This window comes from Melospiza georgiana, chromosome Z (genome assembly GCF_028018845.1).
Source record: "Melospiza georgiana isolate bMelGeo1 chromosome Z, bMelGeo1.pri, whole genome shotgun sequence".
Taxonomy (NCBI): Eukaryota; Metazoa; Chordata; class Aves; order Passeriformes; family Passerellidae; genus Melospiza; species Melospiza georgiana.
In genome coordinates this window covers 40,084,031-40,106,367 of record NC_080465.1, presented here as the reverse complement: position 1 = coordinate 40,106,367, position 22,337 = coordinate 40,084,031, and the positions used below count along the sequence as shown (strand labels likewise).

The 22,337-nt window shown below is 39.0% G+C and overlaps 1 protein-coding gene across 1 annotated transcript in view; it reads left to right on the top strand.

The window, feature by feature from the left end:
- DOCK8 (dedicator of cytokinesis 8) overlaps positions 1-22,337 on the top strand; it is a 64,143-nt gene that overhangs the window by 6,414 nt on the left and 35,392 nt on the right. The window contains exons 3-19 of the mRNA XM_058043631.1: positions 93-216; positions 958-1,170; positions 1,568-1,653; positions 2,576-2,642; positions 2,896-3,045; positions 3,658-3,738; positions 4,554-4,713; positions 5,315-5,454; positions 5,688-5,781; positions 6,938-7,100; positions 14,279-14,396; positions 16,080-16,150; positions 16,836-16,974; positions 18,481-18,582; positions 19,312-19,407; positions 20,493-20,727; positions 21,666-21,830. Of these exons, the coding sequence (XP_057899614.1) occupies positions 93-216; positions 958-1,170; positions 1,568-1,653; positions 2,576-2,642; positions 2,896-3,045; positions 3,658-3,738; positions 4,554-4,713; positions 5,315-5,454; positions 5,688-5,781; positions 6,938-7,100; positions 14,279-14,396; positions 16,080-16,150; positions 16,836-16,974; positions 18,481-18,582; positions 19,312-19,407; positions 20,493-20,727; positions 21,666-21,830 (2,204 nt within the window). The remainder of the gene's footprint in view (positions 1-92; positions 217-957; positions 1,171-1,567; positions 1,654-2,575; positions 2,643-2,895; positions 3,046-3,657; positions 3,739-4,553; positions 4,714-5,314; positions 5,455-5,687; positions 5,782-6,937; positions 7,101-14,278; positions 14,397-16,079; positions 16,151-16,835; positions 16,975-18,480; positions 18,583-19,311; positions 19,408-20,492; positions 20,728-21,665; positions 21,831-22,337) is intronic.

Sequence of the window (22,337 nt, the reverse complement as noted above, 5' to 3'; positions counted from 1 at the left end):
TTTTTGAATAATTTTTAATTTGTCTTTTCTGTTTTATTTTCCCTTAACACCTCCTCATGTTATCCTGACCTTCTTGGGCTTCTCCATAAAAGAAATCAAGGGAATTCAGATACTTGTAGCCTGAAAAACAAGGGATCCCGAAAAGATTTTCACAAAACGCTTCAAAAACAAACATTTGAATCAGAAACATTGGATTCTGGCGATGCAACTTTTCAGGTACATTTTCTTCACTTTGGAAAAGTAATCAAATACAGCAGCTTCACTCAAAAGAAGCATGTGGTGTAACCTCCCCCTGAGTGTTGTGTACAGTTTTGGTCACTGCCGAATAAGAGAGACAGAAAGCTATTTGAGAGCATCCAAAGGATGGACACAAAGCTGGTGAAGGGCCTTGTGGTGGAGCCGTATGAAAAGGGTCTGAGGTCGTTTGGTCTGTTCAGCCTGAAGAAGAGGACACTGAGGGGACACCTCATTGCAGTTCACCTTTTCCTTGCAAGGGGAAGAGGGGCAGGTACTGATCACTCTGTGGTGACCAGTGACAGGACCCACAGGAATGGCCTGAAGTTGTGTCAGGGGAGGTTTAGGCTGGATATCAGGAAAAGGTTCTTCACCCAGAGAGTAGCTGAGCACTGGAACAGGCTCCCCAGGGAAGCGGCCACAGCACCAAGCCTGACAGAGTTCAAGAAGCGTTTGTTCAATGGTCTCAGGCACATGGTGTGATTCTTGGGGATGGTCCCGTGCAGGGCCAGGAGCTGGACTCTGTGATCCTAGTGGATCCCTTCCAACTCAGCATATTCTGTGATTCTGTGATTCTGTGATGGCATCAAGCAGAGCACCATGCTGGCCATTAGGCTTCATGGCAGAGGAGGCATTGAAATCCCCTCTGCCAGCTCACCAAGAGCCATTCTGTGACACCCTGATGCCCAAGCCACACCTTGCCATTTTCCTGTTTTCCAGCAGGTGGGACCCCAGCACGTTCCCGCTGTCCCGGAGGAGGCCTCGAGGACGAGCGCGGCCTGCTCGGACCCGGAGCTGCGCAGCCTGCAGCCGGACCCGCGGCTGGAGCACCTGCTGCGGCACGCCAGCGCCGAGGAGTTCGAGCGGCTGAACGAGGAGGCGCGCCGCACCAACAGGCACGCCGAGCTCCTCGCCCTCTACCCCGCCGTGGATGAGGTGAGGCGGAGCCCGGCTGCCCTGCTCCTCTCTCCCAGCTGGCTGTCCCAGCGTGCCCGAGGTTAAAGCCGCACCACAGCCGATAAACACTACACTGCTCTCAGTGTGGCCCAAGCTATATGATGGTGATACGGCTATGTCAGGGTGTCGGCTTTCATAGCAGCTTGTACTTGGGGTCCACAGCTGTAAATATTTGGTGTAAATGCCATTTAGTGGTCAGGGATGTAAATATTCAGAAATAATAAATCTGTTTCCTTTTATCTCTGGGGACATTAACTGCCCACTGAGGGGGGAAGATGCTAGTTTGTAGCAGTGGCTTAGCTACTGTCATGTAAGTGTTTTGTGCAAGTGTGTAAATTTACAGTTGTTTTAATTGAGTATGACTGTTTAATGATAGGAAGATGTAGTGGAGATACGACCAGTGCCAGATTGCCCAAAGGAACATCTGGGCAACAGGATTTTGCTGAAGCTCCACACTCTGAAGTAAGTAAACCTTCACAAGCACTGCTCACCATTTCTGAGTTCACAACAGTGTGCAGCTCACACCTTGTTGCACCACTGAAGCTGTCCCCTACAACAGCATTCACTGCTCAAGTGTTCTTTCTTAGTGTAGCAGAGAATTTTTTCTATATCCATCTTTGCAGAAGTCTTTAACATGCCAGGATGAAAAAGTGTTGGGAGTGAACCCAGATTATATACTTTAAAAAAAAAAAAAAAAGGTGATTGCTGTCCTGGACTTCCGTTGTGGCTTAACCCCAACCACCATCCAAGCCCCACATTCCTCGCTCATTCCTCAGTCCTCCATCATCAGAACAGTAAATCTGGAGAACTCATGGTTTGAGACACAGACATTTTAATAGGGAAAGCAAGTGGCACAAAGACAAGCAAAGGAAAACAAGGAATTAACTCACAGGTTCCCAATGACAGGCAGGTGTTCATCCATCTCCAGGAGGGCAAGTCCACATGTAATATTACTTGGGAAGACAAACACCATCAGTCCAGATTTCCCCCCCTTGCTCCTTTTACCCCCTATTTGTATTCTGGGCATGGTGCCACATGATCTGGAATATCCCTTTGGTTATTTGGGGTCACCTGTCCTACCTTTGTCTCCTCCCAGTCTCCCACACACCCTAGTCTCCTCTCCAGCTGGAGGAGTACCAAAAGCAGAAAAGGCCTTAGTTTTCGGCAAGCCCTGCTCAGCAACAGCAGAAACATCTTTACATTATTAACCCTGTGTTCAGCACAAATCCAGAACCCTAGCCTAACTCTGAAGAAAATCAATTCTCCCCCAGCTAAAGCCAGCACAACTTAATAAACAGGGGGAAAAAAAAGCATGCTCTTTTTTATTATGCACTGCCATATGACTGCAGTGTCAATCAGTGTCTTGTGTGTCTTTCCCTAACAGGTTTGATATAGAGATAGAACCTTTGTTTGCGTGCATAGCTCTCTATGACATAAAGGAAAGAAAAAAGGTAAATGTATATATAATATTTTTGTTCACTTGGCCTGGGATTTTATCTTCAGAGTAGTAACCTAGGAAAAATTAACACAAAACGTGCTACTTTTTTACACACGCAGTCTGATCCAGGATTCTTGCTATTTAGTAAGTCACATGCTTGCAATTGCTTATTTTATAGTTGTAGTTACAACTTTTGAGTTGTTTTAAAATAAAATTTTAGGCATTTTTGCTTTACAACATATTTTAACCCCTTTTTTCTTTTCAAGATCTCGGAAAATTTTCATTGTGACCTCAATTCTGATTCATTAAGAGGATTCTTGCGTTCTCATACACCCTGCATTGACTTGTCTACTCAGGCAAGATCAGCAATATTTTCTGTCACTTATCCCTCACCAGATATATATCTGGTAATAAAGGTATGTTAGAGTACTACTTTGATACCATTCTGCCTATTCCTGTTGTCTGAGCTCATGGAACTGACAAACATGGCTTTTGTCTAGATGAGATGAATTATGACAGTTTTTAATACTACTGTGTGAGCAGGTGTCCAGTGGTATATCTCATTTCAAGCTACGAAGTTATATTATTATCCCATGTGCCAGTTCTACTAAGTACGTAGAATTTCCTATCTCTGCATAAGGGAAATCAAAAATATAGTGAAATAAGGCAGTTCCAAAAATTTTATTGACATTCTGTGGAGGTTTTTTGGCATTGGTTTAGTGAACTTTGCATAATTTTATTTGCTTAATTCTGAGTTAGCCTGAACCACTTCATTTGGAATGTGTTAATTATCCTTATTTCAGTGAAAATGCGGTAGTAAGTGATTGACTGTGTTGTCACATATATATTTTCTGCTTTCTAACAGATGGAAAACTAGAAGGTTTAGCATCAGTTACTCCATAAAGACAGTTTTAAGAAATTATATAGAGTCATATATTAGGCGAACTCTTTCAAATTGCTAGAGAAACAACATTACTATTTGGATGACATTTTTTTCTTTAATCATCTGATGGTATTGCTTTTTGTAGATAGAAAAAGTGCTTCAGCAAGGAGAAATTGGAGACTGTGCAGAACCCTACATGGTTCTTAAAGAAAGTGATGCTGGCAAGGTAAATAAATAACTGTAAAGAATATTTAGATCAAAAAATGCATGCTAAAACCAGCCAACCAAACAAACAAAAACAACAGGCTCTTTGAAATAGGATGAAATAGCAAAAACACTGGAGGAAAAGCTGGTTAGTCATCCATGGTGCAAGAAGTTTGATGTGTGTGGCTGACAGAAAGAAATCAGGAGAAGACCAGGTGCATTATTGTTACTGACCCCTTTGGAAATCAATATTGACACAGTCTTGAGTCATGAAGCAGATGGGGGTGAGCAAAAGAAATGACTGAAATGTAGAATTAGCAAAATACTTGTACCTCAGAGACATGCTGTTGGTTTGGATGGGCCTGTTTTAGTGTGCAGCTCTCCCATTCAGTACTGTTGTCCATAGATAATGTGAGTTCTGTTCAAGGAATTCATGGTCATTTACCTCCCTGGAATGCACTGACAGTGTTTGCCAGGCTTCCACATGTCTCACGTTTAGAATATTGCTTTCAATAGAATTTTTTTTCTGTATCTGATGAAAGAAGTAGAACCTGCTAACATTTCATGGTGATTGTTCATTCTGAATTTGAATATTATTGTGGAAAGCCATTGATTTGGCTTTTTACATTTCTATAATACAAATGAACTCATTAAAAAGGAATTGAAGTGAATGTGCAAATCAAAACAGCTACAGTTCTGTCCGTGATGTAGCAAGAAAATATGAGATACCAATGCAAATTATTTACTGAACCGTGGATATCTAACTTAGATTTTTGTGTATGGTAGCATTGGAATAACTGATTGCTTTTGAAACAGCCAATATTTTCTTTGTTTCAGACAAAAGAAAAGATTGAAAAACTGAAAGCACAAGCGGAATCCTTTTGTCAGAGGTTGGGGAAATACAGAATGCCATTTGCCTGGATTCCCATAAGCCTAGCTAGTTATTTCAACTTTTCAACACTTGAACGAGAAACACAAGAAGCTGAAGGTTTAAATGGTACTTGTCTAACTTTTCTAAGTAAGGCAAAATGGCTCTGCCGTGGGACTGGGTATAGGAAACAATGTTATTCACTCTGGCATCAAAAGTGAATCACAGATTCAAACTCATGTCTTGACAGCTTTCCTTCGCAGTCCTATAGACACTTACAAATTAATTGTGCTCACCATGTTGTCTCTGCTTATTTATTTTTATGTCTGCTAAATATTCTTTCGTGGTTTAGACCCACTTTTCATTGAACACTGGCTTTGTAGAAGTAAAATTTCCTTTGCCTATGGAGTTAGCTAGCAAAACTGAGCAATCAAGATACCAAACGTATCAGTTTGGTAGGCAGGACCATTGTTCAATATGCTTTGTAACCCATGAACTAAAAATTTAAATAAACATTTGCTCTGTAACAGAAATAATGTCACTTCAATAGGTGTGTCCTAGTATTCCACTATTTCACTTAGCTGGAAATAAAAGAAGCAGAATGTTTTAGGTGCTCTATCCTCTGATGCTGGTGAGATTTTTCTGCAGTTTTCTAGTGTATTCTGGGAATCTTTGTACTCTAGCAAAAAGCAAAAAACAAGATGATGATACATTTAATTTCTCTTTGAAGGGAAAGGTTCCAGTAGTGACAAGAAGGCAACACTGCTGCAGGCAAGAAGGCTTTCTGAGAGAGGTTTCAGCTCAGAGGATAACTATCCAGCATCAAACTTCAGAGCAATGCTTCTGAACAATAACACCTTCTTTAAACAAGTACTGTATTCTCTTTATGTCTGATTTTATAAGACTTTTTTTATCAATGTACTATGAATTGTGTTGGGAAAAGCTACCAGATATATTTGTGTGGGGACAGAGGACAACCCCAGTCAAGTAAATAGTAATCCACTTGCTTTGGATGCCTTAAGGACATGGTTCACTCCTGAATGTTTTGTCCATGTTATGAAGTATTGTTACAAAGGTACTGATTTTTGTCTTTCTCTTGGTAGGAAGGAGACAGGCTCAGTGATGAAGATCTGTTTAAATTTTTAGCTGATTTCAAAAGATCATCTTCCTTACAAAGAAGAATTAAGACTGTACCAGGTACGTAATTAGTTTTGGATGGAAGTTGTTACATGTATTTTTCTCCCCTAAACTGTTCTGAAAAGTCCGAACCCAAAACCTATTAGACTTGGGTTAAAAGCCTATAATGTGTGCTTTTGTGGAACTTCCTGGGTTTCTGGTGTCTACCTGAACACAAATGCTTTTGAATTATTTTTTTTTCTGCATTAATGAGTATGGAAATTTAGATTTAGTTTAATATTTCAAAATTATTTCTTTTTCTCCCTAATTTACAGTGTACCTACTGGATATATTTTGTTATTATTCAAACCATTTGAAGACAGTTCTTTAAAGAAAATTTCAAGGATCCTTCCTGCTTCCCTGCAATGTTTTGAAATGGTTCATATTTTATAGAGAAAGATTAAAATGTGTACACAGTTCATCTTAGCTTGATATTAGAGTCAGAATTAGTTAACAAAGAAGAGAAGTACAGGCAGTGTTTAGCTACTGTTAAACACCTGACCAGCTTAATTTTTCTTTTCAAGTAAATTACAGTTCAACCTCTTCTGCATTGTGGAGGAAAGTTAAAAAATATGAACGGAGGATAAAGCTGTTTTTCCTTTTTAGCTATTTTCCAGAAATGACAAGTCTGAGCTGCCCAAACGGTTTTAACTTACCATAGCAGAGAATTTAAATTGAAAGTCTGTTTATAGTGGGGTAAATGTTATCAGTACTAACTGTGTAACTGCTCACCACAGAAAGCCTAGCTTTCCTGATGGGTGGTGCCTACTTTGCCAGAGATTAATCCCAGCAGAATCTGAGGGGAGGGGGAGTAAGAGAGAGCTGTATTAGACAGCACACCTTTTGTTAGTCTCCCAGACAAATGTTATGTTACTTGTGTGTGAAAGACATTAGGACATCAGCCAGCATACAGTATTCCTTCTTTCTTTCCATTTTCTTTGAAGCAGTACTGAGTACGCCTAAGAAGCTCTGTGTTGCCCTGATTGTGACTGGGTTGTGTGTACGCTACTTCCTCTGTATCTTTCTGTACCTATGATTTTCTTCTCATGCAGCCCAAGAGCCAGTTCTTTTTTCTGAGCCATTGCTATGTAACCTTACATATTGTTTTAATTTTTCTTTTATTATAGACTGGTTTTTTTTAATATTTTTGTTAATATTTTGTGATTTGATTTTAAAGGAACCCTAAAAGGGGAAATTGCCCCAGCTCCAGAAAACATTGGTTATTGTCTGACACCAGAACTACTCCCACTGAAGCCATTTTCAGAAAACCGTAATCGCCCTCACAAAGAAATTTTGGAATTCCCAATTAGAGAAGTGTATGTTCCCCACACCATTTATAGGTAAGAAATAACATATATTTTTGACATTTCTTTGAAAAATGTGATTCATATGATTTTTCAGAAGTAGAAACTAAAAATATTTTTTTAAAAAGGCTAAAGACAATGTGTTGGGCTGATGATTTCATCTTCCTAGCCCTTACAAGATAAAATACCTGCACGATAGTCTATAATGAGTTTACTAATCTAATTGTGTTGTCTTTTGATAAATTTTCTATAACATTTAAAATAAACTCCTTTAACAATTGTCATTGATTTGGTATCTATCTATCTATCTATCTATCTATCTATCTATCTATCTATCTATCTATCTATTCTCCTATGTGTTTGTTTGGTTTTAGGCTTTTTTTTCCAGTAGATTTTATTGTAGTTTATCACTTCTGGTAAATTTTTATGCTCAGTTGTTTCTATTGTTAATTTGAGTCATCTGAATATCTGAGGAAATAATGTGTTGCTCTATGAACTTTTTAATTATGAATGAGCACTTTATGCTATGTAATATAATTTCTTTGAATCTGTTCTGTTATGATTGTTTCAAGGTGATCACAGTACTCAGTAGCATGCAAGTGAGCAATTCCAATAATTTATTTCTTAATAATTTGGAACATGTGAATGTCTTATAAGAAATTAACAGCAGAAGAATATGTTTCAAGATGTTTGTGCCGTATTTCATTGCTAGTGAGTGGTGTTATAGTAATAGCTGACAGTAATTCTGATGGGGTGCATTGCAATATTATAGATACAGAAACAACTTGATATAATGTCTTTCATCAGACCATTGTGTTAGTCAAGACAAGGGAGCTTCTGACAATAGTAGTAGATGATGATATGCTAAGGAGGATTTCTGTTCCCTAAAACAGTAGCTAGATACTGTATTGTGTTAGTGGCAAAAATGAAACTACCAATAAGGAATCACAGAATGAAGGCACAGAATAAAGCTTACTCATTTCTTGCAGTGGAAATTAGCAAACAGCCATCTCTCCCACCTGCTCACCTGATCCAACCCAGGAGGAGAGAAGAACGAGACTTGTGGTTCTGTACAACTCAGAACTGCACCATGGCAAACTAATTTATTCTGGGGAGATAGTCCACACCTTCACAGTAAACTAGAGATCCGTTTTGCTGTTGGTGACACCTGGATTTGTGTCTCAGTTTTAAAGGAAAGCAAAAAGGAAGTGGCAAAACTTATCTTAGAATAACAGCTTGCAGTGTGGTGTCCGCAGGAAATAAGTAAGCCAGTTTGGCTATAGCCTCATTAGAAGTTTTGGAGGAGTTACTCCTGAGCTCTGCCATAATGCAGTGGTATTCAATCTCCCGAGGGCAGCTCACAGCACTAGTACACTAAAATGCAGAGAGTTGTGGTACTTTTGTCTTCTCTGTGTATCAAGATGGAAGTAGATAGTGGTAGAAATTTAATGCAGACATTTCTATAGGGAAAGTAGTTTTTATAGAATTGAAAGTCGAAATGTAAATGAATGTGAGACAAGATGCCTTTTTTTAGTTTAATGAAAAAATAAGACAGAATTTTAACTTTCCTACTCGTTGTCTGGCCCCAGTAAGTGTGCAGTCTTGCAGTGTCTAAAGGTTTGGTTTTGACAAAAACCATTAGCAACTACTGTGTTTCTGAGCTGTAACAACAGTAGAGTCTGCACAGAATATTCTCCCTTTAGCTCTCATCAGGTTCTCACTTCTGCAACCAGACATAATAAGTATCAAAGCCACCATGCCAACCATTAATTTGTGCTTCTCCTAAAACAAATTTGAGTGTCTTCACACTATCCTTCTATTGCCAGGGTGTCTGTATTGAATACATACATCCACATTAGAGGAAATGCTTGCTATCACTCAACATTCACATTCTTTCAGCACGAGTTCATACCTTACATGCTTAACCTTTTCTTTTAAATCTCCATTTTGATTTTCACCCTAAGTAAAAGTCATGGCAACAAGAGAAAGTAGGATTTGTTCAGTCTAACTTGTAATAATGAAGACAGTGTCTATAAAGAATAGTTGCCTTTGTTAATCTTTACATTAATTAGTGAACGAATGGTAATGACACAGCTCACATACATAGGTGATGTAGGCCAATGAACATCAAGTCCAACTGTAACCTGGCCTTGCCAAGTCCACCCCTAAACCATGTCCCTCAAGCAGCACATCTACCTGTGACTGCACAACTTCCCTGGATAGCCTGCCAATGCTTGACAGCCCTTTTGGTGAAGAAATACATCTTAATATGTATTCTGTTGTACATCTTTAAAGCCCACTGAGCCCTCCGTTTCTCCAAGTTAGACCCTCCCTGCTCCCTCAGCAGCTCATCACAGGACTTGTGCTCCCGACCCTTCCCCAGCTCTGTTGACCTTCTTTGCACACACTGCAGCAGTTCTGTATCCTTCTCAGAGTCAGGGTCTCAGAAATGCACACAGGATTTGAGGTGTGGCTTCACCAGCACTGAGTACAGGGGGTCAATCCCTGCCCTGCTCCTGCTGGCCACACCATTGCTGGCACAGGCCAGGATGCCATTGCCCTTCTTGGCCACCTGGGCACTGCTGGCTCACGCTCAGCTGCTGTCACCAGCACCCCCAGGGCCTTTTCCTGTGGCAGCTTTGCAGCCACTCTGCCCCAGCCTGTGGCACTGCCTGGGGTTGCTGTGACCCAAGGGCAGGGCCCAGCACTGGGCCTTGTTGAGCCTCACACCACTGGGCTCAGCCATGATCCAGCCTGTCCAGATCCCTCCATGGAGCCCTGTGACCCTTTGCTTAATTTAACTGTCATGTTAAACTCGGAGCTTAGTTTTCCACATGGTGAATGCCATTTTGAGTCTGACATTAAACTAACCCATGAGGGTTAGTTTATACTCTCCTTTGTATTTGTAATAGAGCCAAATACAAAGTGTTTCATGTTATTTTATTCCCTTTCTTCTAATCTGAAAAGTAAAACCATGCTTACTTAAGCAATTTGATAGCATTTAGTCATAGATGTGAGTCATGGCTTGCTAGGGCCTTAAAGGTGATTTAATGTTTTCTAATTTTTGGATATAAGTCTGCAAACCAATTTTTTTTTTTTTTTTTGCCAGTGCTATACATGTAGACACTGGGTGGGGGGGAGGTTGTCAAAGGTATTTCAGAGGAATGAATTGTTGATTTTTTTGCTTTGGTTTGGGGTGGGTTTTTTTTTTTGTTGTTGTTTTTTGGTTGTTTAGGGTTTTTTTGGTTTCTGGGTTTTTTTAAAATAGATTTTTCCTTTGTGAAAGGAAAAGTGGAGCCTTCTGTTATAGTCTTTGAACTCAGGTCTTGCAAGCTTTTTTTTTTACTGGTGTAATGCCATTATTTTAAATGATGCTATTTCTGATTTATGGCAGAGAGATCAGCCAGCCCACTTTCTTTGTGCACTGTGAAATTGAGCACTTCTTTTTGTTGTGTACTTACATTTCTTTAATAAAAATATTTCCCTGAAATTGTCAAAACATTCCAAGATTTATTTCTTTCATACCCCTCTATTTTTAATAGGAAAAATCATATAATTTAAAGTTTGTTTGTCATTTTATTTTCTCATTAAATATAAATGAAAATGATGCTGTTTACTGCCACTATGAAATGTTGGTGGTGAGGAAGAGGGATTTGTCACATCACTTCAGCAGTAACTCAGCTTAACCAGGCACAGGAAGTTCTGTCTGTGATAGGGGCACTACCTAACGCTTTGGGGATTTTTGAAGGAAGAGGAAAAAAACGCCTTTTCTTTGCGGTTTCATTTTCATTTAATTGCAAACCACTTAGCAATGTTCTCAGACTTGCTGTAGTTGGTAGTGTGAGCTGGAGGCCTATGCTTTGGGGGTAATCATTCCACCCCATCCTTGACTTAGTTTGGGTGAGGAAAGGTTATTCATCAATAATGAATAACAGTGTCTCACTCCTGTTATTGCTCTCACAGCACTATTTACTCCTCTCTGCCTCTCTGCCTGTGAAATCCAGAGAGAACATGTCTGCTACATGTGAGTCTTCTAAGGGCTCTTTGGTCTAGTTTTACATCCGTCCGCCAGCTCTTCAGATGATTCAAAATTTTAGCAACATGAGAAAAATCAAGCTATTTTCCAAATTACCCATCCTAAAATACGGAATTTATGACTCATACACATCCTCTTGTTGAAGTTCTGTCACTGTTCTATTTTCCTAGTTAATGGCTGACTAGAATGGGTTTCCATATTTGGTTAAGCATTTATGAGGTGCTTTTTAATTTTTAACCATTTTTTTTCCTGAAGACTCCCCACCAAAATTGTCAAAGAATCAACAAATATTGAAAAGTTTAACTAATGGGTTCATGAGCTTTTGTGTCTAGTACCATAAGTTTTAAATGTCAGTGTTAATTCATCCATCACTCCTCACCTACAGAACATTCCTGGTTTGTATCAGTAGGGAATACTTGCACATATGTTGAGTTTTGCTCTGTATGGAATTCTCATCACAGTCATCAGTGAAGAAGCCTAATATTCATAAGAAGGTTGAGAATGTTCATAAGAAGTTCATGACAAGTTGAGATGCACTTGTTGACACCTCACACGAGGTGTAATCTAACAAACAGAAGGACTCTTTTATGTGCACATATGCACAAGCAGTATTTACAAACACTAAATAAGAATGTCACAGACTTGACACTCTGAATAGATTTTATTTTGGCACAGGATAGGTCTGTCTTGCTTTGCCCATGGGAAGTGATTAAATCACTGCTAAGCCACATGAAAACGTAGGAAGATCAGCAAATTTGTATGAGAATTGCCACTTGGTGTCCTGTGCCAGGTTAGGGGGATGCTTAGCTTTCCCAGCATGTAACTGATTCCGAAATAATCTCTTATCACTCTTCTGGGTAATTCTCTGACCCAAAGAAGCTGTTGGCATCTGTGCCTCACCCAGGACTCTGCTGGCCTTTGGGACTGTATTCTCAGGTTCTATATTCTGGGTGTTCTGCCATGGCTTTTGTAGACTCATGCTGTCCCTTGAATAGCTCTTCTGTTTTTTAAGCACATCTGATTGTATCTGGAGGTAGAGTGCTGCACTTTCTGAAGGGAGAGTGAGGGGAGAAATTTCATCACACTGACCAGAAGTATTTGCTGCGACATGTTGCTATAATAGTTCTGCTCAATGCAGAGCCTTGGGGGAGATGCACTGCTTCCTGGAGCCCACCACATCCTTATATGCATCCTATTTGTCTGATTATCTAAAAGGCAGCAGTATTTGCTGCCCCAATGCCCCTGCAAAGGGCCATATGAGAATGCTCCTTGTCTTTGCTTCCCCTCAGGCTTTTGGAGTGTATGGATGGAGTGCAGGCAGTAGCACAAAGGCAGGAATCAGCAGTGGGTTTACAATTCACACGTGTGTGAGGGAACATTTTTTGATCATCATCACACCTTCCTGCTTTAGATGTCAGCCATCACTTTCATCTCTGCAGGATATCCAGAGTCAGCATTTGTGTCTGTTCTTCCTTGGTGCTGATGGGTTTAATACACATGTAAGCAAGATCCCTAAAACGGGTTCAGCATAAATGGCACAAGCTTTAGCTCTTCAGTCCAGTACTTGATGGAATAATGCTTCCTCCGTTGTGTAGTCAGCAGAGAGCTCTCTGTGTTTTTACATATCTTTCATCTCAAGTGACTTCTAAAAGTAAAATCCAGTGCTCAGGTACATTATATAGATTTGTGACATCTTGTCCTAGGCTGCAGATTAATGAAGCAATGGCTGTATTATTCAGCCTTCCCTACATGTATTTCTTCGCTTCTGGCAGATGTAGTATTGACAATATCCTTCATTTAATATGTCAGTCCCCCAAGTATAATTCAGTGGAGGTTACCAATATATTTCACTTAGCTCATTCACTTAGCTTTCCTTAACATGATCTGGGAGAGAATTTGGCAAAGCAAAACTTGTAGATAAGGTGGTAAGGAAGGGAGTGCACCAGTGTGACAGGCAGAAGCACCATTCTCAGTGAAGGGAAAGGCAAGTTAAAAGCAATTTCTTTTACTAAGGCATGCCATGTAGCACATGTTGGTTGAAAAGAGTAGCTTGGCCTGTGTAATTGAACAGTACTGTCATGTTGCGACACATGGAAATCGGAAGAATAAACCACAGTTTTCCTGGTCTTGGGATACAGTATATGGAAGATGGACTATCTGACTTAATGACAGTATTCTCCAAGGGGGCTTGACTCTTTCAGCTGGCAGTGGTACTGAGGAGACATCTGTGATAAGGAGAGTGCAATTCTGTGTGCAGCTTCTGACTGCCACAGACAAAACGAAATCATGAAAGTTCATGAGTAGACTTCATTGTTTCTCACTGAAAGCCAGCATGCTTCTTTCAACACTACTCATTCCTTACACTCAGAGGACAAGCAGTGAGAAACCTATATCAGACTGGGAAAACAAGACAGTAAATTGACATAATCATGATTCCAGAATCTGTGTATAATCCATACCTACCTGAAATCTCAGATTTGCCATAAATTTCACCAAATAAAAATATATTAATTTTTTTACTCTTCTACTGGAATTATACATCACAAGACCACCTATGCTGTCACATTCCCCACAGAAATTAAAGGTGCTTTTTGTTTAGTGATACGTTCATGTACAGAAGTTAGTAAACAGCAAAGTATGCTATATTTCAAAGCATTATTACTAATAAGAGGTAGCTTATAGAATTATTGTTTCAAATTTTCCTATTTATATTTACTCAGGTTCATTGATACTGCTTTTTGGTTTGTATAATCCAGAAATAGATGCCTTCCTTTTTTGCTATAATCTGTATGTTTGAATGTATGAACTTCAATTGTTGATTTCCTTGTTTTTATCACTCTGAGTGATTCTTTCCCCTTTCCAATTTCTGATTATTCACATCTGAGAAAGAAACTGCATTCTCAAGAGATTCCTGCTTTTCATTACATCAAGCAAAGATAATAGTTTGTAACAGAACATAGCTTAGTGTAGGTGAGACCTTAAATACAGGATGTTCTATGTGTCACACCAAGAAATTATATTTTATTTGTGGACTTCTGAAATTGAGTTCTGACAGGTCTTTCAATATGTAGGTGGAGTTGAAGGACAGGGAGAGGAGTGAGCAAGATGCTAATATGTGCACTTAATTTTCAAACAGGAATGCTTGCCATTTACCAATTCTTCCTTATCTTTGTTCCAGAAATCTCCTCTATGTTTACCCTCAGAGGCTGAATTTTGCTAACCGACTGGCTTCTGCAAGGAACATTACCATCAAGATCCAGTTTATGTGTGGTGAAGACCCATCCTGTGCAATGCCGGTAATAAATGCTGAGATTTCTTAGCAGGCTTTTGTTTACATGCATTCCTGAGAAACTTAATAGTCATTATTTACTTGCTATCACCACAGTTTCTAGTGGGGCCTTGGGAAGCCTAACACAGAGAGCTTGAGGAGCTTTCATTCTCTTACTAAAGCAGGGCTATACTCCTTACTCACAACAAAAAAAGACTTTTTTGTGATTCTAGTGGAACCAGAAGCACGTAGCTTTCTCTTATCTAAATTTTCCTACCCTATTTTCAGAAGAATGACATAATATCACATAGTATCATGCTGGAATTTCTAAGGGTAAAATTCACAGAGCTTCAGAGACCTTTTAAGAATGATGTAGCGTGTTTTGCAGAGTAACTCCTCTGTATGCACTATGTTTACACAAGTGCCAGAAGATACTGTGCTGGAAGGTAAAAATTGGGATCTTCATTCCTGAGCATGAATGGATGCACAATTATGCAATGTAGGTAGAGCTTTCCATGTTTGAAGCACACTGTGTATTAGGGTATACATGTACACTCCTAGCAGAGCAGGAAGTCCTATCTATGTTCAGGTTATTCAACATCTCTCACTCTAAGATCTCTATTCAACTTTACCAAGCTTCAGAGGCTCAGTTTGATGTGTTCCAACCCAGATGCCTGCTTCAGCCTGAATTTTTTTTTATGTTTTCAAGACATTGCTGTTGGCTACTTGAGAATGACATTGACATGAAAATCTTTGATTTTATGTATTAGAGAAGGAAAACAATGAGTCGAAACATTATGTTGAGGAAACTTTATTCCAACAATCTGTTGGACCAAGGACTATCACCCAACCAGCCTTTATCAGTGTGCTGACATTGTTTAATATATACTTCACAGCCTTTCTCCACATAACCTATGGACCTGAAATCAGAGCATCAGTAGTGTTTCCCAAGCTACATTTCTTCTGGAGCTAGAGCTGTGCCGTGTGACTGTAACACAGAATGTTCTTTTACACAATATTGCATTGTTGGTTTCCTTAAACTCTGCCTGTGTTATGATTAGGTTTTGACAAATGGTTAGGACAGACACAGTTCATCTGTCTTCTCTCTCCACTGTAAGTGATCTGCCTCTAAATACATATATAACAGCTTGCACAGTGCAGAGATTCTTGTCTAAGCTCATCTCCCAGGGTTCCCTTTAAATTATTTGATTTCAAGGCCTTACCATAGACATGTATCTTAGGAAAGCAAATCTAGCACCAGAAATGCCCATTTTTCTTCATTGATTTTAAAGGGACTTTGGACCTCCAAGGTAAGGTGAGATATATCTCAACTTGAATGTGCCAGTTAAAACTGGAAAACAAAACTCCTAAAAATACTTTTTATTTCACTTTTTAGCACTTAGATAAAGGCAGTGTGACAACGTGTAAGTGGCTAACCATAACTTTTTTTCCTATGATTCCTAAGCTTTTAGTTCATGACTAAAGAATGTGATGTGAGGTAGTCAGTGACTTAGAAATAAGTCTGCTCCATTTTCCTGGTGTTTTACCCTGAATGGAATGTGGGGAAGGTGCTTGGTAAGAAGACATTTATGCCAACAAGCTAAGATAAAACTGAGTAGTCATTTCAAATGTTTAGGTACTGTCTCAAAATTCACACAAGATGATGGCAAATAAGTGCTGTAGTCCTCATTTTCTCTTCTTCTTAATGTAGGTAATTTTTGGGAAATCTTCAGGTCCAGAATTTGTCCAAGAAATATACACAGCTGTCACATATCATAATAAGTAAGTGTTGTTACTATCTATCCAAATAACTTAAGAAGTATTAACCGTGATCTCTCTACGTTATAGTTACCCTACATAGTTCATCAAGGAATGCCATTTTAAACATTTATGTTTTGTGCAATTTATGGTATCTAATTTGGATTGCTACATTCATTTGCATAAGTGGCTATTGTAGAAGCGACCTTCACTTTTCTTGTTTGAAGCTTTTTAGTAGTTGAGAATATTCCGACTATGATGATTCAGGAGCAGGAACAAGAAGCAGCACAACTTTTAAGATCATTCACTTCAATGAATTCATAGATCCAAAAGAGCTGAAGGAATGTTCTCATGCTCATAAATGAAAACTTGGGATTTAGGATTTGCAGAATACTTATGCAAAAATCCAAAACAAAGATTGAACCTAGAGATAGGTGGAAGCTGAATCTGTCCAGCTGATCCTGTCTGTTTTCTTCTGATTCAAAGCTGTAGATTGTTCACAAATATAACTTCCAGATTCATAACGCATAAAAATATTTCAATTTCATAAAAATGTGTGTGTATATATATGTATACTTTGTTTAATTCAGCTCTGTTTTCAGAATTTATCTGGTTTTATAAACATAGCACCTAAAAGCCAACTGGCAAATTTGTCTCTTGTTCATTCTTACACTTACGTTGGGAATGTGCTTGGCTTTTTTTTTAACAGATCCCCTGACTTTTACGAAGAAGTGAAAATTAAGCTGCCAGCAAAACTCACAGAGAAACACCATCTACTGTTCACATTCTATCACATCAGCTGCCAACCAAAGCAAGGAGCATCTGTTGAAACCCTCCTGGGGTATTCAGTAAGTTCCATGTGATACATAAGAGTGGGTGTGTGTGGGTGCGTGTATGTGCATGTCTATGTGTCTCCCATGCAAGCTCTCTGCTTGTCAAGAATTTGGTCATTTATTCCGTTTCTGGTTATGGCAATACATCAAAACCAGTGGAAGATCTTAGTGTGAATTCATAGAAACGATATGCCACCTGACACGTGTTACATTCTCATCCTATAACTTTACTGTTTTAACTGTCTTTGAACTTATTAAATTCACTTGAATCAACTGAAATATGCACCTAAATATTTGCAACAACAATGCCTTATAGCATGTAGTCTCATTCTGTTGGATCCTATTTATTGAAAAATAAAAAACCTAAACCATACATAATTACAATTATTACTGTTACCATGTCCACACATGAGGTAATAGCTAATGTAATATTTTCATTTAGGTTTTACATGGCACTTCATTTCTGCTCTAAATTTTCTTTTATCCACATAAAAATTCAAAAACCAGAAAGACTCTAAAAGCTAAAATTTAATTCTCTTGCCTTCTTTATCTTCATGTTGAGACTAGAATGTCTTAGATTAAGAAATACGTGTTGTAGCATAGTTTCTCTGACCTTTTTCTGTATCAAACAGTATTTTTTACTGGAGAAATTTTCATATAAAAGTAAAGAATTGAGGATGACATTTTCAGATTTGAAAACATCCTGCAGCTTTGGTCAGCAATTGAGATGTGGAGCCAGACAAGTACTTTCCATGAAATACTTTTCTATGAAGTTTGGGAGGCCATTTTGTTTGTGTATTTTTGGTTGTTTGCTTATTTGTTTCGTTGTTAGCTTTTGGAGTTTTCAAACCACAGTACTGAGAATCCTTTCAAATGGACTTTCTTTTATGGGCAGTTATAGTCCCACCAATGTCAGTGAGATTGTTAAGTAAATTAGCTCAGGACCAAGATTTGACCTAGGTGAGGACTTAATTTTCAAGTTTCTGTTCATCTAATTATAAAATGTTTCTGCCTTGTGATATTCAAATGCCCAGCCTCTTTCAGACTTGAATAAAAAATTAAATGTGTCCAAATGTCAGTGCAGGATATGAAAAGTCAGACTAACATGGTAACCACACGGAAGATGTTCAATTTAATTCCAGCAAAAGTTTAGCTGTTGATTTGCTTCAATACCGAGAATCAGTGTATTCAAGATACATGAATTTTTAAATCAGAACATGGATTCCACTAAATCCTTCTGGTAGGATTTATTAGAAAAATGTGTGTCACACATGAGAAGCTTTGAGTTTGTTTTCTTCAAAGGAGATGTTTTGTAAAGTAGTCTTGTACATTTTTCTACAGTAGCTATCAGCTATCTTTGAATTTAAAATACAAAGAAATTACTGTTGAAAGAGGTAGATCAGAGAAGCTTAGGTCAATATCTCATTTGTTGTTTTGTTGACTGTATCTAACAAATTAAATAAATGGGTCTAATCATATATCATCAGGAATATTGCTGTGTTTTCTCTTCATTTGTTTCAGTGGCTGCCAATTCTATTAAATGATCGTCTTCAAACTGGACATTATAGTCTTCCTGTTGCATTGGATAAACTGCCTTTACACTATTCAATTCACTCGCCTGAGGTAACAAACAAAATTATTAAAAGATAGTATTTTCCTATTGTAGGAGAACAGCATAACTGTTTTACAAACTAACATTGCTGTCTGCTGGTAAGCAGTGCCTCCTTTTTGTTCTTTAGAAGGGGAAAGTCAAGAAAAGTGTTGTTGTTGTCAGTGGTGTTAATATTTTATATAATTATATATATTATGTTTTTTAGAAGTTAGCTATGCAAGAAAATTCTGGTGAATTGTCTAATCAGGGATACATTTGTTTCAAGAGTGTCAAGGCAATAATTTGATTCTTTCCACAGGATAATTTGATTTGTTTGTTTGTTTTTTTTCTGTGATTTGTGGGAAGGGGAGTAGAAATGGAATCAGGTATTACTGGAGGAGAAAACTGCTCCCAGTAAACATGGCATGTAGGAAATTTGCCCCACATCACCACAGAATGCCTTTGGCAATGCTTTCACCAGGAAATTTTAGCCTTAACAATATCCCATCAGAAGATGTATATTTACGTGGTCTGTGCTAGACATCCAGCTGAAATTGTCTAAATTTCCCTGTTCAGTGCATCAGCTTCTGTACAAATGTCCATGAGAACAAGGAGATGCTTAGCTGTCATCCTCTGTGTGGCACTGAATTTGGATGTCTAAAATGAAGTGATTACTTGGAATACCCTATAGACCCTCATGTAAACAGACTTTCTGTTTGAGCATTAAAAGAAAGATGATTCCCATTTTTTTTCCATCACAGAAAATTCCATCTCAGACACCCCCTATAAAGTGGGTTGAAGGACACAAGGGCGTTTTCATTGTTGAAGTTCAAGCTGTGTCATCTGTTCACACGCAGGTAATGCATCAGAAGCAACACACAGCTCTAGTTTCATTTCAAAGAAAATTCAGATGTCCAGACCAATTTACCGGGTTTATGAAACTGAGGTGTTTAAATCCACACAGTTTAAAAAAAAAATAAATTAGGAGCTATGGAAATAACCTGATATCCTCTGTGAATGAAATCCTTTGGTGAAATTAAATCTGTTGGTGAAATGAACAAATGAGCACTCCTGGCAGCAAGTCACATGGAGCAATAGGGAGCCTGGTGTCCTCTCAGCTCAGCAGGAGTCAGCTCAGGATGTGACTGAAAGGTGCTGGCAGGCACAGTGCCAGCTTCTGCATCTTCTGTTCTTCAAGGCTAGTTCAGACTGTGTGTCCACACCTCCAAAGACATAGCTCCTCCCCACCTCCATTGACAGGTCATACGCTGCCAATATGTGTTAAGCAGCTCACTTAATGCCATGCGCTCTGGGGACAGAAGCTTAGTGCTGGGTGTGACCTCAATGATTCCCATCACTTAAATGCCACAGGAAATTGGATCTTTGCCCATATTACTTAGATGCTGGTTTGAGACAGATCAGCTGTGTTTTGTTTCTGCTGCTTTTCAGTGGCTCTTATCCCTTATCCCATTCGAGTTAATCCTGGTAAATAGGTCCTAACAGCTGAAGGCCCTGTGTTTGAAGCAGGTCCACCACCCCTTTGCAGCATGTTTTTTAAATACAAGGGCGTAATCATATGGCACATAACTTGTAGGTAGCTGGAATTCGGGTATGAGTGGCAGAGGGACTATGATGTGACAGAATTTTATCAAATAGAAGGAAAAGTCTTTTCATTAAATCAAGTGATCAGTAGTGAGGGCAATAACTTTCCTGCCTTTAAGCTGATCTCACCACAGTCTGAATTTGAACCAGGTGAATAGGAGCAAACAAAGCACTGTGACAGCTGCTTTACAAGTTGATCACTCAGAACAGCCACTACTGAAAACCAGAAGGGCAAAAATCTTTCCTTTCATCCCATGAGATGGTATGATCAGGCTTTTCTTAGGTAGAGCTAGCCTGAAATATATCAACTTTGTTAACTGTGAGCGCACTGTATTTGCAGGACAACCATCTGGAGAAGTTCTTCACCTTGTGCCATTCTCTGGAAAGCCAAGTGACATTTCCCTTTCGAGTGATGGATCAAAAGATTACAGAGGCTTCATTGGAGCATGAATTGAAACTCAGCATTATCTGTTTGAATTCTTCACGCCTGGAACCTCTTGTCTTATTTTTGCATTTGGTACTAGATAAACTTTTCCAGCTGGCTGTACAGCCTATGGTCATAGCTGGGCAGACAGGTATTTCCTGGTTCATGGTCTTTAAGAGGCTTTGCAAGCAACCTAGATATGTGGGGGGGAATGCTTGCTGAAATATTCAGGCTTGGACTTAGTATTTAGGGTAGCCCACTTCAGAAAGAGTTGTGCTGCTCAAGACAGAGTTTTACTGCACAATTTAATCAGGCTTAATGGAGTTACTGCCTTTTCTCCTTTCCCCCTGCATTTGAGACTCAGTCTCTGGTTGGAAGGTACATTAAACTGTAGTAATTTTCTTATCTGAAAATATAGGTCAGAAAGTGGGTTGTTGATCAACTTTGTTTAGAATTAAGTTGTTTTGCAAGTAAAACACCAGCAAAATCATTATCCTACAGCTGACACTGCTGTCTGCATCATATCCTCTGCCCAAAGATCTTTAGACAGAGTTGAGTGAGCACAAACCGAGAGAATATAACAGTGAACACTGATTTTTGTTTTACTGAGATGCCAGTTGCCCATAACATATGTTAAGTCTGGAAAAATGGCATACTTGCATGCAGCGGTGTAGGTAATTTCCTATCTCATTCAGATCATCAACATCTGTCATCCACTACAATATCTGTGCTAAAGCCCGCTAGCTTGGATGTGTCTGTCAGCTGGAGAGTAATGAGTCTTAGTATTCTGCAAGAAGATAGTTTCTAGGAAATGTGTGAAAGCTGCTAGAAATGTAATTAACAGTTTTATGTAGCACAAAGTGAGAGAATACCAGTGATTTGGTTGAAAGTCAGTGGGTCTGCTAAAGAGTCTTTACTGGCCTATGCAGACTTTGGGTCTGGTCGGGCATAGCAATTGCTGTCTAAAACTCTGAATTTGTTAAGGACTGAATTGAACCTTGCAAGATTGGTTGTTGATTCAAATAATGACCTCACTTAATTATGTTATACCCTTCAGTGCTGACTTTAATTCTTGCCTTTGTTTCACAGCCAACTTCTCACAGTTTGCCTTTGAGTCTGTGGTTTCAATAGTGAATAGTCTCCACAACAGCAAAGAGCTGAGCAAGGATCAGCATGGAAGGAACTGTCTCCTGGCATCTTATGTGTACTATGTATTTCGTCTGCCAGACCCACAAAGAGAAGTGGTCAAACCAGGTATTGTTGGTGCAAGGGTTGCAGGAGTATTTTTTTTTCTTGATATATGCTGTTCAGCATGGCACTTTTGAGAGAAGGGCTAAAGGCATTGATCTTTAAGATAGCAAACGCAACTTCTTGGACCCAGACTGTGTACCATTTAAGCACTAAGAGGTAGGTCAGGAATATCAGAACTGCAAAGAGCAATATGAATTTGGCCCTGATAATCTCCATCCCTCAGTTATTAATTTAAGATGAAGGGTTGAGGTGAGAGGTTCCCATAGCTACAAACTGTTGTAACTTCATGAAGATGAATGCAAGAGAGATTGCCTAAATGGAAACTTTTTCTAGAATGATTTCATTTTCATAAGTTAAAATGGCCTTAAGATGCCAATGTTTTACTGACCTATACATAAATAAATTACTTTCCATGCAAAGTAACCTACTGCCAAGTGGTATAGGGCCGAGCTCACGCAATATCTACTTTGCATTAAGTAGATTTTACTTGTCATTGAAGGATAAAATAGT